At 44.5% G+C, this 19,404-nt stretch overlaps 1 protein-coding gene across 1 annotated transcript in view; it reads left to right on the forward strand.

The window, feature by feature from the left end:
- PLEKHG4B (pleckstrin homology and RhoGEF domain containing G4B) overlaps window positions 1-17,384 on the forward strand; it is a 132,040-nt gene extending 114,656 nt beyond the window's left edge. Inside the window, exons 23-24 of the mRNA XM_074945162.1 lie at window positions 2,576-2,635; window positions 16,627-17,384. Coding sequence (XP_074801263.1) covers window positions 2,576-2,617 — 42 coding nt within the window. The 3' untranslated portion in view covers window positions 2,618-2,635; window positions 16,627-17,384. The remainder of the gene's footprint in view (window positions 1-2,575; window positions 2,636-16,626) is intronic.
- Window positions 17,385-19,404: the final 2,020 nt, after the last annotated feature.

A 19,404-nucleotide genomic window follows, 5' to 3' on the forward strand; every position in this document is an offset into this window, starting at 1 on the left:
ATTTGTGTGTGTACATGGCTAGATGGTAATCTGTCTAGCCTGCAAGTACATAAATGGGAATGTATCAATATCTAACCATAGTGCACACACAAAATAACACATTTCTGTGTGCACAAATGCACAACTAGGTAAGATCTGAAAAATTGGCCCTAAACCACCTCAGGAAGTGAACAAACTAAAACAAACTCTGACTGATTCCAAGCATTATATTGTTCTATCCAGAAACAGGAAGTCACAGAATATAGGCCAAATTCTCCTACCAACAGAACACCCTGCCAAAATGTAGACAGTATAACACAGCTGTTTTCTGGCTGGTAAGCAGTGGAATCCATGAGTTATTGGATCCCCTGGATGTGGCAAAGGAACATCCACAGACTGGTCTTTCACCTACCTAGAGCTGAAGAGAGCTAGATCTTCCCTGATCCAGGATTAAATCAAGGCCTCCTGACCAATATGGATCAGAATGGGGGTCCTATCTATCTTCCCTTGACTCCAGGCACCAGCCGAGGCAGGCATCAAACTTCTCCTCTGCCAAACCAGCCAGGGAGAAGTAAATCAAGAACATGGTGCTGACTTATTCCAGCTGTAGATGGAATACATTATGAATAAATAGTATCCGTGGTTCTGCTGCATTTTGGAGGCAGTGTAGATGAGCTTGCCTGTAAGTTCAATGTTCAGCATACATTTCCCTAAACCTCCTCCATTTTTTGGCTTACACCTCACTCCAGATGCATGGCATTTGTACTGTCCTTTCTGCCACGGTTACATAGAGAACATCTCCAACAGTCCACAGATCAGGAGTTAGGCTCCCTTTAGGCACCCATTGCACTCCTTTTTTAACATGAGCATGGGTGAACATAAGTGCTGATCCAGCAAAGCACTTAAGCATGTGAATAATCCCACTGATGTGAAAGGCACTATTTACATGTTTAAACTTAAGCATATGCTTAAGTGCTTTGTTGGGCTGGGGATTTACTGAAGATTTTGGAGCACTTGGCTCTAAATTGCTAATGAAACCCCTTTGATCTTTCACAGCCTTATTTCTTACTGTTTAACCTTGCATATTGATTAATCTACGGGAGGATGAAAGTGTAAGACACGTCTTCTGTGGCCTCTGTGGTGACACTCTGACCTCTGCGTTGCTGTGTGAGACTCATGTTGGTTCCCTTGCTCCCCAGACTGAGAGCACTGCAGGCACAGCTTGCTCACCCCATGTGGTGGAAGGAAAAGCTTTGTGTCACTCAGTAGCAACTCTTCGGTCTCTCTAAAGAGAAGCGTAGACTGGTTCTGAGTACGCCCATTCTCTTTAGGCACCGTGAGGTGGCTGCAGCACAAACTTTTGATTGTGAGAGGCATACAATTGAGGAAATGGGCTCTGATAGGGACGTGCAACAGATAAAACCATCATGGAGGAGAACTGTGGATTTTATGGTTTGCACAGAAAAGTAATTTGGATGCCTATTTAGAGAATACATAGAAAAGTAACTACTCTGAAAATAGATGGGTCCTGATCCTGAGTTTATCACAGAGAGAAAATTCCCCTTGGTTTGAAGATTGAGTGTCAGATTAGGCCTATGGATTTCAAATATGCAGTGTAGGGGTAGCCATGTCAGTCCCAGGACATTAGAGAGACATGGTGGGTAGGGTGGCCAGGTGCTCAGTTTTCAACCGGAAAATCCAGTCAAAAAGGGCACCTAACAGTGTCCGGTCAGATCTACTGACTGGACACCCAAAGGCGGGTTACTGCAGGCGGAGGAGACAGGGAGGTGCTGGGTCATCACCCGTGCTAGCCATACTCAGCCAGGGCTACCTCCTACCTGTGTTGGGCGGCTGCAGCTCCGCAGGTGATTCCCTCCTGACCCAGGGGGAAAGCAGCGAGTGACGGGGGAGGAAGGGGAAAAAGGTGTGGAGGGGGTGGCGTCTTGGAGGAAGAGTTGGGGCAGGGGTGGGGCTTCGGAGTGAAGAAGTGGGGCAGGGGTGGGGCTTCGGAGTGAAGAGGTAGGGCAGGGGAGGTTCCGGCACTCCTCCTGGAGCGTCCATTACCAAGTTGGCAACCCTAATGGTGAGTGTGGTGATATTTTTTTTTATTGAACCAACTTCTGTTGGTGAGAGAGACAAGCTTTCGAGCCATACAGAGCTCTATGGATTTCAAGAGCAGTTTAAGGGACATATCAACAAATAACTTTAAGATATCATTTTCTTAGAAACCAAAATCTAAAAATGTGCTAAATGTGATTTGGGGACATTATTATGAACCATTTCCTGCTGCATGTATAAAATCAGGAAGATGATTAATAAAGATAATGGTGCATCTTATATTTTTATGGTATGAAGCAAAACATATTCATGATATCCAGTCTTTTCATCATCAGTTTCTTATGATTCAGCAGAGGTAATGCTTAGAAATGTTTAAGGACACAGTTTTGAACTATCCCGAGAACCAGGAGAATGCTATATGATGTGCCATTGTGAAGAAAATGTTCTGATGATCCCGTTGTTATATTAGTGTGACCCGGGTTATTCCTAGCAAAGTGTAATGTTGGTTTTAATTAGATTTCTCTCCCTTTTCCATCAGAACAAAACCTCTCATGTATTAGGCCTCTCAACAATGGTTTGACTGACAGGAATAAATTCAGTAAGTAACTGGTTTTCTCAGCTCAACCCTTATACTAAAATGATCAAGCTAATAAAAGACTCCAGGCTGCCACGTTAATTATAAGATAATAACCAATTAAACTGGGGCATGAGAGGGTGTCTTAAAACTGATCTGCATGTTCTAACAATATTAGAAAAGTTACTGAATCCTATTTGTGTCCCCTCTTACTAACAATCTTCTCTAGCGAGTGCTCTGGTATGAAAGTACTAGGCTTTATCCCTGTAATTCACTCTCTTCCTTCACTGAATGTTTACCCTTTCTCAGATCTCCATCTCTGGCCCACAGCAATTTGCTTTGTGGGTTGCACACATGCTGCTATAACAATGGTATAAAATGAGGTAATGGGTTCTACATTCTACTATTTGCATAATGCCTGACACAGACCGTACTGCCTATTTTTACTTATGCCGTTCGGTATGTGTCTATTGTGTATGTACATATACATGTCGTCTTCACTGTTTAAAATTAAACAGTGGATGTTTATGCCAACAAAGAGGTAAGGTGCTGAAGGAGGTGATGCAGTCCTAGCGTGCGCCTACTGAAGTAGGAAAGACAGAATCCAGCACGGAATGCCTGGATTCAAAGCCTGGTAGGCTGAAGGTGCTGGCTGCATACAGCAGGCTGAGCTGGTCTCTAGGAGCTTAGCCTGTCATGGTAGGTAGCAGCCTGAGGTTAGGAAAGTCCATGCAAAGAAACTCCCTGTCTCTCCTGCTCAACAACTCCTGATACCCTGAAGGGCTGCAGATGGGCTTGGGAATGTCTACGCTGCAATTAAACACCCATGGCTGGCCTGTGCCAGCTGATTCAGGTTCCCAGGGCTCAGGCTAAGGGGCTGTTTAATTGTGGTGTAGACATTAGGGCTTGGGCTGCAGCCCAAGCTCTAGGACCCTCCTACCTCGCAGGGTCCTAGAGTCCAGGGTCCAGCCTGAGTCCAAACGTCTACACCTCAATTAAACACAGACTTAGCCCAAGCTATGGGAGCCTGAATCAGCAGGCACAGGCCAGCCACAGGTCTTTAATCGTAGTGTAGACATACCCTCTGTTTATCCCCTGCTACCTCCTGGCTCACAAATACACACACAAGGACTGCGTAGTCTTTGGGGGGAGTTACAGCACTAGAATTGAGTAACCTGTTTGTGTGGCCATGGATTTCTGAGGCAGACTGTTCCAGGCTCCGCTGCTGTAGGCCAGGCTACTATATATACTCTTTGTATTTGTACAAAAATATGGGAGTGTTTGGAGGGAAAACACTCAGTCTCCCTTGTGTAGCCAGAGAAATGCCCTGTATTATTCATTTCATGTGAAAGTAATTTAAAGTCAATAAATACCTACACAAAATAACTGGGAAGAGGGGAAAAAACATCCACAAAAACAACAAAAAACCCTGAAATTTCAAAGTTGTTTTTGTTTCACAGAGTTTGAAATGGAACCATTTTTCATGGTGTTTTTTGTGAGTTTTTAATCAAAATATTATTAATTTTTATTAAAATCTAAATTTTTCATTTCCTGATCATCACATTTTCTTACTGGAAACAGAGTTTTCAGTTAACTAGTCATTTCAATAATGATTTCTAAAATGATTTTTATAAACATTTCAATAACATTGCAAATAATATGTGGAATAAAAATGCCAGGGAATATTTTTTCAAAAAGCAAAAAAAAATGGATAATGCCAGTAAGTTCTCACAAAAAGTTTAGTTTCCTAAAATAGGCCATTTTTTACAAAAAATTCTTTTTTTGAGAAAAATTTTGACCAACTCTACAAATAAAAGTTACAAAACTCCCAAGTACAATTTAAGAGTGGAAGAGACTGCAGGTTCTCAGAAACCAAAGCTTTATCGCACCATCAGTTCTTAAAATGAACTCTCAGTGAAGTCAATGGGGAATCTTAAAATGAACTCTCAGTGAAGTCAATGGGGAATCTTAAAATGAACTCTCAGTGAAGTCAATGGGGAATCTTCGCCTAAAAATTGGCACAATATGCCCCAAGATACATACCCTACTAATGTGTTTAGATAAGGAACAAGAATACAAAAAGGACTGCCTCTGCACACAGTCATCACAACAGAGATGTGCAAAGGTAAGTTTTAGGCCAGTTTTCCACATACTTGCTACCCTGCATTCTGTACAGACTGGCTAAATCCCAGCAACTACCCCAATAGGTTTATAATGAGCTCAATTTTATGGGTTTTTAGGGAGAGGGATTTTTTTCTTTGTCTAATAAATTAGTCCTTCATTTTACTCTTTTACCTCACATAATGTTTTTCAGATACTGATTGTTTATGGTATTAAAACATCCCACTGGGGTTTTTTTTGTATTTTATTTTATATTTTTATATTCCTATTGTCCTAGGTGTCCTAAAAATAAAGCAATGAAATGTGATGGCTTGAGATTATACAAAAATATTTAGAATTAACATGCTCTGTAGCATGCCACCAAGGAGTATTTACAAAAATATTAATTACATAGAAATATAACAATAAGTTTAAAGTTTCTGTTCATGAACAGAAAGTTACATTTCTTTTTGCTAATAACCATATTTCAGATCGGTCTGTGCTTAACAGGATATTCTTCTTCGAGAGATGTCCCTGTGGGTGCTCCACTTCAAGTCAAGGTGTGTCCCAGCACCTTCGATCGGAGATTTCTACAGCAGTAGCCTACGGGCTGCGCACGCGCTGTGCCTGCCTCTCGAGCTCTCAGTGTTCTAATAGAGCGTGCACAGCCCGGGCTCCTCAGTTCCTTCCCTACCCTCCCCGGCTAGAGACGGAGTTCAGCAGTGCTCTCTGAGACTAGCTAGGTAGTGTGTTTCTCCGTTTAGTTAGATCGTTTCAGTCATTAGAATTAATACTTAGATAAGTTACATTAGCTGTTACTTTTATTTCTTTAAAAAAACCCAAAAAACCCCTCCGCGGATTCGGAGATCCTGGCTCCCCAGACTTCGAGAGATGCGCCTCCTGTAAGGATGCCATCCCCATCTCAGACGGGCAGTCACAGTGCATACGCTGTTTGGGGGAGTCTCATGTACCCCCAAAATGCGTCCACAGTAACAAATTGAAAGCGCGAACCCGCAAGGATAGCGAGCTCAGGCTTAAAATGCTGCTCCAGGAAAACTCCCTCAGACTTGCCTCTGACCCTGGCCAGCAAACCTCTGTGACACCCTCCAGAGGCAAAGGAAAAGCAAAAAAATGGCCAGCTTCCTCTCCCCTCAGGAGTCGTTCCTTGGGGAAGAAATTAAAACTGGCTCTCCGGTCTCTGCTGACTGCGGCTCCGCGGCTCAGCACCTTCCACGCGGCAGATACCTCGGGCATCGACCGTGAGTTGGCTGCCCCACTACATGGTGCCAAGGCTCAGGGCTTCCAGTTGCCCGCCTCTTTCAGCTCTCCTACGGCCACCTTTGCTAGTACGATGCCGAGAGCTGTTACGGTGCCGACAGCACAAGCGGTGGCTGCGGCACCGTCCTTTGATCTTCCGGTGCCGCTTTTACAGCCGCCGCTCTCAGCACTGAGCCTCCTGACGTCTGCAGCCTCCCTTGCAGTGGCTACCTCAGGGGCTCCTACTCTGCGGAGCCAGCCTGTGCCCCCGGGACACCCTTTGGTGCACCAGCAGACGCCCCAGGAGACTCTGCCTCCACCAGCTACACCGGCACCGACTCCTGGTCACTCGGCTCCACCGCAGCTTTTACAGCCAGAGGATTTAGGGGTGTCCCATGCTCCTGACTCTCCTCTTCTCAGCACCAGCCTCTCACTGAGACCTTTAGCACCCTACCTTCAGTACTCCCCTACCACTTCAAACCCCTCCAGTGAAGTGTGGGTGGAGGAAGAGGAATATGATGACCAGTTGTTTTTCTCTCAATACTCTCCCAGAGTCGGTTACCTACAACCAGGAGACGCATTACAGCACGCTCTCCATATCCTCAAGGCTATTCACACTAGTATGGCAATCTCTGGATGGGACCACCTGTTCCCCCCTCTCTCCCCCAGAGCAATGGCCACACTGGGGCCCATGGACCTACACTGCACCACACTCAGGTCTTCCGCAGGCTGCCCTGAGGAAAGCTGTCAGACCCTCCCCACTGCCTGCTTACACGGAAACCCAGATAAGACCTGAAGTGGCCACCACCCCTACAGAGGACACTGCCCACACACCTCTTCTATAGTGATAACACCACAAGATGCCATGGTACCCCCACCACCTCCCGCTACTGATGAACTCGCTCACTTTCAAGAGTTGTTTCACAGAGTAGCAGAAGAGCTCAAGATTACCTGGGAGGAGGTCCCTGAAACACACCATCAGCTTACCAACATCCTGCAAGCTACGACCTCCTTCAAAATAGCTCTACCAATTAATGGGGACATTATGGAACCTGCTAAAACTATTTGGCAGACCCCAGCTATAATAACACCCACTGAAAATATTTTGTTCCTTCTAAGGGTTCTGAGTTTCTATTTATGCACCCCTCACCTAATTCGCTAGTGGTCGATGCGGCCAATCAGAAAAACAAATACTAACACTTCTGCTCCACTCCATCAGACAAAGATAACAAGAGACTGGACTCCTCTGGCCACAAAGTGTATTCTTCTTCCACTTTGCAATTTAGAGTAGCGAACTATGTGGCGCTCTTAGCAAAATATGACCACAAAAATTATGCTAAGGTAATGCAATTTATTGATGATGTGTCAGAGGATAAATGACAACAATTTAAAGCAGTGGTGTCTGAGGGCCAATTGATCTACCACATGACTCTTCAAGCCACCCTCAATGCTGCGGACACAGCGGCCAGATCCACAGCCACGACCGTTGTCATGCGGCAGTCCTCATGGCTTGCTTCTTCCTCCTTTCTGAAGAAGATACAGAATAAGGTTGAAGATCTCCCTTTCAATGGAGACAAGCTCTTTGCTGCTACAACCAGTGAGGTCCTTCACTCCATGAAGGATTCCCATGCCACTCTCTGATCCTTAGGCATCCAAACACCTGCCTCAAAGAAGAGACAATATAGATATCAGCCATACCAACGACCATGTTACCATACCTTTGTGCAACATCCACCTTTCAGACAATATGATATGCAACAACGACATAGGCCCAGGAACCAACAATGTCACCCTCCACAAACAACGGCGACCCACCCTACTAACCCAAAGAAACAAATTTGAAGTCTTTGTCGAGGGTATAGAAAACCTCGCACCCTCTCCAGTGCCAGCTCCAACCAAGCTTTTTTTTTTGGACACCGTTTGCGTCCATTCCTGGCCAACTGGCAAACCATCATTACGGACAGATGGGTCCTGGAAATTATCAGATTGGGTTAGGCTTCTTCTCCTTACCTCCCACCCACCCTCCCACCCCATCCCTCTTCAGGGACCCCTCTCACGGACAATTGCTCTGTCAGGAGGTGCATAACATCTCCTATATCTCGGAAAAAAAGAGGAGGTACCTCCTCAACACAGAGGGAAAGGGTTTTACTTCACTGCTTCTTGACGGAAAAGAAAAGCGGCGGTTGGCACCCTATCCTCGATCTTCGACGTTTGAACAAGTTCGTCAAGAAACAGAAATTCCAGATGGTTACTCTCCCAATGATGATTCCGACGCTAGAGCAAGGAGATTGGTTTTCAACTCTCAACCTCCAAGACGCATATTTCCATGTCTCTATCCACCCTGCCCATCGACGTTTCCTCAGGTTCGCTGTGGGAGAGCAACACTACCAATACAGGGTCCTCCCTTTCCACCGCACAACGTGTCTTCTCCAAGGTGCTAGCAGTTGTAATAGCACATCTCAGGAAAAAAGGAATCCTCATACTTCCTTACCTGAATGATTAAGAAGAACATAAGAACAGCCATACTGGGTCAGACCAAAGGTCCATCCAGCCCAGTATCCTGTCTACAGACAGTGGCCAATGCCAGGTGTTCCAGAGGGAGTGAACTTAACAGGTAATCAGTGGTGGATTAATGATTTTGCCGGCCCGAGGCCCTGAAATAATTGCTGCCCCCAGTCCTATATGAACTTGTTTTAGTTTTTACTCAAATTGTTTGAACCCACCGGCAGCTGTTTCCTGCAGCAAGCCTGGGAGGGAGGGAGTAGAAGCGGAGTGGCGGTGCGCTCAGGGGAGGAGGTGGCAGTGGAGCGGAGGTGAGCTGGGGTGAGGAGCGGTTCCTCTGCCCCCCCCGCCCCCCCGGGTTACTTGCTGCGGCCCTCCCTGCGCCCCCAGCTCACCTCCTCTCTGCCTCCTCCCCTGAGCGTGCTGCCGCTCCACTTCTCCTCCCTCCCAGCGCTTTCATGCAGCAAGCCTGGGAAGGAGGGGAAACGCAGCTCGCCCACGGGAGGAGGCGGGGCCAGGGATTTGGGAGATGGAGTTGTGGAGGGGAGGGCATGAGCACCCACCGACGCCGGGTAAAGTCGGCGCCTATGGCTATTATAAATTTGCCGCCCCTGCAAATTTGCCACCCTAGGCTTAGGCCTTGTCGGCCTAGGCAATAATATGCTGCTGTAGGTAATGATCTAGTGATCTCTCTCCTGCCATCTATTTCCACCCTCTAACAAACAGAGGCTAGGGACACCATTCCTTACCCATCCTGGCTAATAGCCATTAATGGACTTAACCTCCATGAATTTATCCAGTTCTCTGCATCTGAAGAAGTGGGGTTTTTACCCATGAAAGTTTATGCTCAAATAAATCTGTTGGTCTTTAAGGTGCCACCGGTCTCCTTGTTGTTTTTGTGGATACAGACTAACACAGCTATCCCCTGATACTATTATATCAATATCCTCCTTTAACACGAGGCACTCTAGTTCACCCATCTTATTATTTAGACTTTTAGCATTTGTGTACAAGCACTTTAAAAACCTATCACTGCTTATTTGTCTGCCCTTTTTCTGATGTGTCAGATTCTTTATGTGAATGTTTCTCATCTGATCTGGCCCATACTTTATCCTCTTCCATCACCACCTCCTGACTGAAACCTAGAGAATCTCTATCAATAGACTCTCCTCTAAGAGAAGATTGTCTCCTCAAGTCTCCCACTCAGTTGGAAGCGAGCCATGCAACTCTTGCACCCCGCACCTTGGGCCTACAAATAAAGAAAAACAAATCTACCTTACAACCTACCCAACAAATCGACTTCATCGGCACCCACCTTGATTCCACCACCAGTCTTGCATCTCTCCCCCAGGACAGATTCCACACAATGGGCATCCTTATTACCCAGATACATGCCAGCCCACAGACTACAGTCTGAGACTCCCTACAGCTCTTAGGACATATGGCCGCTTGCACATTTGTGGTTGCAAATGCTCGCCTGTACATGTGGTGCCTTCAGGGTTGGCTAGCCATGGTATACAAACCAAACAAGACAGGCTAAACATGTTACTAACTATGCCCCAGAAAGTCAAGGACTCACTCCTGTGGTGGACCTCTCCTATCAATCTCTGCACCAGGATGCCCTTCCGACAAGATCCCCCTTTAATTACCATGACCACAGATACATCCCTCACAGGATGGGAAGCACACATCGGCTATCTCACCACTCAGGGTCTCTGGGCCACTTCAAAAACCAGGCTTCACATAAATTTGCTAGAGCTCTGGGCCGTACACAATGCCTGCCTCCATTTCCTTCCCATCATCCAAAACTGCCGAATTCGAATCATGACCGACAACATTGCGTGCATGTTTTATGTCAACAGACAGGGGGGAGCCCGATCACACTCCCTTTGCACAGAGGCGATAAAATTTTGAAACTGGTGCCTTCAACACAACATCCATATCTCTGCCTCATACCTGCCAGGTTCTCAGTATACCACCGCAGATGAGCTCAGCCGATCGTTCCCCTTACAGCACGAGTGGGAACTCAATGACACCATTCTTTCCAACGTTTTCCAGACCTGGGGTCATCCTCAGCTGGATCTATTCACCCCAGCAACAAACAAAAAATGCCCGACATTCCACTCCAGAGCAGGCCTGGGCAAACACTCACGGGGGGATGCCTTTATGCTCCCTTGGACCAAGACTCTCATGTACGCGTTCCCACCAATGCCTCTACTGCACAGTGTAATTCAGAAGATACGAGCACACAGAGCCAACATCATTCTCATAGCCCCAGTGCGACCCAGACAACCGTGGTACCCCTTTCTCCTGCGCATGTCGGTTAAGCCTCCCATTTCCCTTCCACCACTCAGCAACCTCCTATCACAACGCACGGGACAACTATTTCACCCCAATGTACAACATCTCCACCCGAGGGCCTGGCCGATCAATGGTTCTCTAATGCGGAGTTAACGTGTTCGGACCAAGTACGAACTGTCTTGCTACACAGCAGAACACACAACACGCGCACTACCTACCTGCATAAATGGAAACGGTTTACATCTTGGTGCGCTGGCAAACCAGACCTCTCCAGTTTCTGCTTCACTCCCACTGATATTAGATTACCTGCTACACCTTAAAACATCTGGCCTCTCTACGAGCTCACTCAAGGTCCACCTCATGGCAATCACCGCCTTCCACCATAAGGTTGACAAGGTAATGGTCTTTGCCCATCCAATCGCCAAAAGGTTCCTGAAGGGCATCCAGACATTATACCCAGATGTGAAACTGCCTGCTGCACTTTGGGATTTACACCTAGTCCTCAAAGCCCTGATGGATAAACCCTTTGAACCGATGGCTACCTGCTCCCTTCTCCACCTATCCATGAAGACTGCCTTCCTCATAGCAATCATGTCTGCCAGACAAGTAGGAGAAATGGGGGCACTTATGGCGGACCCTCCGTATACCACGTTCTTCCGCGATAAGGTCACACTCCGCACGCATCCAAGGTTTTTACCTAAGATACACTCTTCCTTTCACCTCAATGACCCTGTACACCTTCCAACATTTTTCCCAAAACCTCACACCTAACGCCTTTGAAACGACAATGCACACTCTTGATTTTTGCAGAGCATTATTCTTTTACCTGGATAGAACAAAATCATTTAGGAAATGACTTTTTGTGTCTACTACTCAGCGCTCACAGGGAAATGCTATCTCTACACAGAGGCTTTGCAAATGGATTGCTGACTGCATACGCCTTTGTTACCAACTCAGGCAAATACAACCTCCTACATCAGTTAGGACACACTCTACAAGAGCTGTCTCCACCTCCACGGCCTTTCTCCATAATGTCCCATTGTCTGATATATGCAAGGCAGCTACCTGGGCATTGAACCTTACCTTCTCTAATCACTACGCTCTCATCCACACTGCAGCATCTGACACCAGATTGGGTAGAGCTGTCTTGTCAACAGCCTTCTTGCCCCATCCGAAGTCCCAACCATCCTAAGGGATACTGCTTTTCAGTCACCTGAAGTGGAGCACCCACAGGGAAATCTCTCTCTCGAAGAGGAGGTTACTCATCCTATGCAGTAACTGACGTTCTTCGAGATGAGTGTCCCTGTGGGTGCTCCACTACCCGCCCTCCTCCCCTCTACTTCGGAATTTATAACACACTCCGTTGTAGAGAGAGAACTGAGGAGCCCGGGCTCTGCACGCGCTATTAGAACACTGAGAGCTCGAGAGGCAGGCACAGTGCGTGCGCAGCCCGTAGGGGTGCTGCTGTAGAAATCTCTGATAGGGGGCGCTGGGACGCACCTTGACCTGAAATGGAGCACGCACAGTGACACTCATCTTGAAGAATGTCAGTTACTGCACAGGGTGAGTAACCTCCTCTTTCTGCATCTCAAAAAGATTGAAAAGGCAGCTTACATAAACATGCAGCCTAAAATCAATTAAGAAACAAGGAAATCTTTCAGTCTTCAGTATATTGAAACATCGCATTCCCCACCATTTTTCAAGAAGAAGAGCTCCAATTTGAGGAGGTCTGCTGAACAAGGGGAGAGCTCAGGAGGTCTGCTGAACAAGGGGAGTTTATTTTGCTTGATAGGCTCTGTTAATGACTTGGTTTTGTCTTTCAATCTCTCTTTTAAATGAGGTGTACTGCTACTGCTTGAGCTCCTCAAACTCCCTAGCAGAGACAATCACAGAAGGGTCTGCAATGTCTTCAGTATCCAGTTTAATTAAGTCTACACTCTCCTCTGAGAAGAGGTTGCCCATGTCTTCTATGACCTCAACAAATGCCTTGACATGTTGTGTAAACGAAGCCTGGGCACTATCACCTGCTCACGGTGCTTTGTGTTAGACCCTTTTCAGGTGGTTCCTTTCTCTGCTATGGCTTCAGATTCTCCTATCACCTTGGCTACCTCTGGTCCCACTGTCATCCACTGCCGAAGGGCCTCTGGACATTGTGTTAGACCAACAGCTCCACCATCCCCTTTGATTATAGCATTATTTTGCTCATGAGCTTGGTCAAGTGCAATTACAGAGAAAACATGCTGGTTCTTGCAAACTGGATTTTCTGTTTAGGAACTCTTTAGCTGTGTCTGGATGCACTGTATGAAGGCTTGCTGTAGCTCGAGGATGAACAGACACCTATTGAGCATAATTAGTATGATCTAATGCAAAGAACCAGAGTGACAGCTCTCCAAAGCATTCCATGTATCAAGCAAAGTTTCACAGATTGACAGCACATAGGTCAAGATGAGAAGCTCCAGATTAAGTGTGGTATGTCAAAAGTGGAACGCTTGGTTTTCTAGTTTCCACTTGCCACAGCATTTATATTACCCCATGTGGCCTCATCTTCCCTGAGACCTTGGGTATACTGTGTGTATGCATTTTAGAGCAAGATGTACTGACCCCTGGTGGGCCGCCTAGCACATGTGACATGAGACACTTTCAGGAAGGAGTCAGTTGTTCCTGGGGAAGCCACTTTGGCCTGAACAAGGGCTTCTGTCCATCCACTGTCTTCTAGCCAATCTCAGTCAGCTTTAGACTTGCCATTTCCAGATGAAGACCACACAACATAATGACAAATTTGTCCTTTCCATTTCCAGCGGGCCAGGTCAACTGTATCCGTTTGATTATGCTGAAAAAGAGTTGATCCACAGTGATCACTGGCACTTGGTATGGGTTTAGGTGGTGCACAGCATTCCTTATCACATCCATGGCACAGACTTGGAGTCATCTGGAAAGAGGGGAAGAAGCACAGTGATGGATGGGACGAAGTCTGGGATGGTAAGCTGTCCAGGAAATGTCTTGATCTCCACTGAAGGTATCCAGACTTGCTGCTTGCCTTACTTGTTCAAGCCACCTGCATTCTTCTTGCAGGGCTTGCGTAATCAATTGGCAGTCTGTTTTCATTTCAACATTTGCATCAGGGATGGCAGCATTGATTTTCTTCAAAATCAATGGAAGGACAATTCTATAAGACTCAGGAAGTGATGATACAGACTTCTTCACTGATGCTGCAGTCTCACAGTCCAGGGTGGGAAGTCTATGGACCGCTCCCTCCACTTCAGTACTGGGATGCTGAAAACATGATGTCCCAGTTCCCTGGGAGGAGTCTGTTGCTGTGGTGGAACTAGGATTGTGGTCTACGCTGTCTATGGCCACAACAGTGAACAGACCACCATGGAGCTTGAGCAGACAGACTACATTCTTGTCCTCAGAGTGTTGGCACGCATTGTTTGCCATGCTGGTAGAGAGGCCAACACACTGTCATAGGAGATAGTGGACAATCCAAATTTAAAGGAACTATCTACTAGCTCACTTTTTCATGTCAGTGCATGATTTGTCAAACCAGTGTAGACTGGAAAAGGCATTTCTCGAGCTTTGTTGTGGTACAAACTTTCTGTTCCTTCACGGCAATGGATATTGCTGTTCTACTGCAGCAGTTGTGCCAAAATAAGGATAGCTGGATGAATGGAAACTTGTTCTGACTGAGTTTTAATGTTTGAACCACACAATATTAGGGACATCAGTGCCAGTAGGGACTCAAGCACAGATTTTGCTTGGCATCCTGGGTCAAATGATACAAGTAGACTGTGTTTTTATTTAAAACAGGTCCCTTTGAATAATTTTTACTGTTTGGGGCAGGTGAAATGCTGCTTCATCACAGTTTTCCTCACATGCACTTCAGAGGGCATGTTTAAGGCCCTGGTTGAAGGCAAGGAGCACATCACATCCTTTGTGTGCTTGGAGAGCTGGAATGTGTGAAAGGATATGGGATTTTATTTCACTGTGTTGTGAATGCGCACAGGCAGCTGTTCTGGTCTAGCTGTATAGAGCATCGTGAGGACAGCTAGTTTAAACACTGGACCCACGTCTTCATTCAGTCTTGTCTCTTCAATCTATGTTGTCAGTTCAGAAGAGGCAGTCCCATGTGATATCTTCTCTGTGTTGCTTTGCTCAGATTTCTTTCCCCTTATTTTGTTGTAGAGAGAGACCAAACATCTTGCATGATACCTTGTCTCTTGGGCCACTAAGTCCCCTGCACTCAGTTTTGCAAGCAAACACTGGTCTTACAGCTCAGGTGCACAGTTGTGGACTCAACTCTCAATGCTGAGAGTAGAAGCTTCATGGAGGTCTTCTGATAGTATGTTCACTTCACAAATAAAGCACCCTTCTTTTTCTGGAGGTCCTTTGTTTTGGTCACCTAAACATGTGTATTTCCTCTATAGTTCGTCAGGGTGATCCACAGGTTTTTCAGCTTTTTTTAAAACTTGACAGAGCAGGATTTGTGCCAACATCCATTGTTCTTGTTCAAAGTCTTCTCAGTACCATCACCATTATCTCATCATCTGTCTGTGGATATGGGAAGTGCATTCATCTTATGGAAACATCTGATATTTTCTGCTAGAGTTTGATGGCCAGATCCAACATGCTCTTTTTTTGATTCTGTTGGATTAATCAACTCTGTAGCTGTGTTTTCCTGACAAAGTGCATGCTTGCCCCAGTCAGTAGAGGAATGGGATGTCTCCATTGATGGACCTGGCTCTCAAACAAGCTTGTATCTTTTTGACAGGTTTGAAGCATCAGTATCAGCCAATAGTAATCTGTATCTTTCACTACTGTGTATAGTTAATATTACTCAATCATAAAGCAGCTTTCACACAACCAAAGTAGTATCTGAAAGAAAAAAGAGAAATGGGATTAAATTCTTCCAAGACCACACTGACAATCAAAATTAGTACAAAATGTGTCCTTACACCAATTTTAAGGTCTTGTTGAAGCAAAACCAAGAATACATCCCTTGTCTGTCCAGTTGTAAAACATTATTTGCTGATTGTGACAATGTTTTTAAAATGGCTGCCACAGCCAACTTGCATGAACTGGCAATAGCCCCATGTCTGAAAATCGGTATTAGGTCATGTCCTAACATGGTGGCAAATTTCATGCTTTTATTATAAAACCCACAGTTCCCTCTCCCTTTCCCCTTACAAATCAGATCGGCTAATAAGTAAAGGTTTATACCTTTGCACAACTGATTCGGTAAGACTCTGTATTTACCTAAATAAACCCATGGATATTGAAATGAATCAATTATAATGGCAGCATTTTGCATGTAATTCATGAATTAAAGAGTCAGATTCTTCTTTCACGCACACTTTGATCTCAGTCAGGAATAACTCCATTGAAGTCAGAGTTATACATTCTGTAGTAGATTAGAAAAATGAAACTGGGTATTTCTTTCTATAGAGCTTTCTCACGTAAGTATTTCTGATGGGGTTAAAGATTCTTTATACACTTAGTGTGACATTTTTCTAAAGCTCTGTGTGCTGAGCACTGCTGAAAATCCTTAATTTTAAAACAGCTAATTTTAATAACCATTTACAGTTAACTGTTCTTTGAAATCTGTTAAAATTGACTTAAGGAATATTTTTCATACACACAGATCGTGCTGACAGATCTATTTTTGTATTAATTGAAAAACTGTTTCAATCTCAAGCAATTAAACTGAATTTGATTTTTATCGCCATATTTCAGCATAATAATAAACAGAAGTGCTAATGTCTGAATAGTTTGAATGCTTCACTATGCTAGTTGTGGTGTTCTGATTTTAACTAAAGATCGTAGTAAAACTCACTGTAACCTGTTGATTGTTTTGACAGCTATGAGTCAAATTACTATGAAGACATTTTCAGCTATGCTGACCCTGCTATTGCAGAGCATCCCGAATTCACTTTGTGATGAAAAACCTGTGACACGCTTCATGGACTCTCTTACTGGATATTTCATCAGCAGCCAAATCAAAATCTAAATATTTTTTTGAATGACCAGAGAAGACACATCTTATTTTTTCTTTGTCATTTTAAAGGCAGTTTTGTTGCAGAGTTCTTAATCTGCACTTCCAAAATATGAACCAAATTCTGCTCTCAAATAAGCATGCAGGTCCATTGATTCCAGGGGGTAGCACTGAAGGCCTGCAAGGGTAGAACTTGGCTTTGTACATGTGTGTGACAAATTAGAATGTTGTTTTCTGTTTTAACCTGAATCTTGTATATAGCAGATGATGATGTTGTAGATGTTACTATATTTTGTGCAATCCTGTAAATGTAGAAATCCTTAATAAATGAACTAATATCTGTACAAAAGGAAAAATATACAAACTGCTTGAAACTTTTGTAAATATTATTTTATTACTGCCCATTACAGCAGATCTGTTTTTATCTACTTATTAGTGTCTTCTCCAGCACACCACAAAGGCAACATGAATTCCTGCAATCAGAGTAAACATGGACTTCTGTTAGAATATGGCAGTTTCTAGAGATTAAAAATAGAAATAATTATTTGTAACCATTTTCAAATATGAAAACATACTATTGTTCATGGCTTGTTGAAAACAGTTTGACTTTTGTTACTTCAAACACTGCCCTTGTTTAATACTTTTTTTTAAAAAAATAAACAAAACAATTTCTACCGTTACATTTATTTTTATTGTATGTGATGATCCTTTTTTTTCAACCAAGCATTTGACTGCTGTAAAATCATGAAGCTTTGATGAGCCGTATCTATCAGGTTTTTAATCTTCTGTTTTACTTTTATGATGAAATTGTGATTCTGATGGGTTTCCAAGAGGCATTATAACTTATAACTCCTATTATTCATAGGACTGACTCACACCCTGTGTGAGGCAAGGGGGTGATGAATAAATAAATTAGTGACAGAGGGGAAATAGGGAAGAAATTAGTCATAGTGTAGAGTATCTGGAAGGCTCTTCCTCTTGGCATAAGACCCTAGATAGATAATAAAAGATAAATAGACAAAGATACAACAATCCCCAATTTAGGGCTACATTGTAACAATGTAATCTGTCTTGAGTAAAGGCAGCATCTAGCTGTGCTGTTCCTTGGAAAGTTACAATTCAGTCCCTGCTTCTCCCTTTGCACTAGGGGGAAATAATCTGTGCCAATTCTTTACCAGGTGCGGATTACTTCTCCCTCCCTGCCAGTTCAGCTATGCTGGCTGGCGCATTGGGTGGTAAAGTCAAGGTCTATATTCATCCTTCACCTCGCCCGCTTGCACAGGAAGGGGAGTAGCACACTTATGGTGCTTACCTATGCTGTGACCTGGATATGGGTACCTAGTACAGGACACTAAAGTTTCATTCCCCTCTCTCTCTTTTGTAGGCATGTTGGGCAGCTGCCAAGCTTACCCTTAATTAAGGGGGGGGGCGGGTGTTTCTATTGTCACATCACTATTTTTGCGTCACAGGACAAAATAAGCAGCGCCTTCCAGTAGAGCTTGTTGTTATAGAGAGCACTGAACTTATCCAGAAAAACCAAGGCCCTCCAAATGACTCTCCTCTATAACTAATGTTATCAGCCATCTACACTTTGATAATTTGATGGGGCTGTTCTGCGTTCTGCAACCCAGGCCTGCAGGATATTAAAAATCCCCCAAGATACCAGGATGTTGTCTCATGACATTTGTTATGGAACAATAAGATATCAAGCATTGGGATAAAATGAATTGGTCTTGGAGGACTAACTTTAATAGATGGGAATTTTATGAACTGTATGTGATGGGTTGTCACCCCCGGGAGTCATGGGAACTGCTTTGCCCCCAACCATTCAGCTGTGCTGGTCCCGCTCATACTGCTCTGCTGGTGGCTCAGCCAGCCCCTCCAGGCCCTGTTATCACCCAACACAATAGCAGGTGGCACCACACCCAACTGAGCTACCTGACTGCTTTACCTAAGCCACTCAAGGACAGACAGAAGACAATAGCCAATTTCCCAGCTCCCGAGCCTTACAGCCTTGCTGGAGTATAAACCCAGTATTCTACCATCTTGCACTGCACAGGGATCTGTACAATGCAAGCTCATTAATATAGCAAAAAGAAAAGGAGTACTTGTGGCACCTTAGAGACTAACCAATTTATTTGAGCATAAGCTTTCATGAGCTACAGCTCACTTCAAGCTTATGCTCAAATAAATTGGTTAGTCTCTAAGGTGCCACAAGTACTCCTTTTCTTTTTGCGAATACAGACTAACATGGCTGTTACTCTGAAACCTGTCATTAATAAAGGTCGCCTTCCCCTCGATGTGGGAAAATTATGCACAACAAGCCTGTAGTAACCAAGCTGAGATTTTCCCAGACACTTCACTTAAAGACACATTGGTTAAGATAAAACCTAAAACAAGTTTATTCACTACAAAAGGTAGATTTTAAGTGATTATAAGTGATAGCAACCAGACCAAAGCAGATTACTGCGCAAATAAACAAAAAACCATAAACTAAGCCTAATATAGTAGATAAGATTTGAATTAGCAATTTCTCACCCTGACTGATGATACAAGCATTCCACCAAGTTTCCATAAAGAGGCTAGAAATCCCTTTAGCCTGGGACCAGCAGTTCCCCCAGTTTCGTCTTTGTTACTTAGGAGT

The sequence above is a fragment of the Natator depressus genome, chromosome 2 (assembly GCF_965152275.1).
Source record: "Natator depressus isolate rNatDep1 chromosome 2, rNatDep2.hap1, whole genome shotgun sequence".
Lineage (NCBI taxonomy): Eukaryota > Metazoa > Chordata > Testudines > Cheloniidae > Natator > Natator depressus.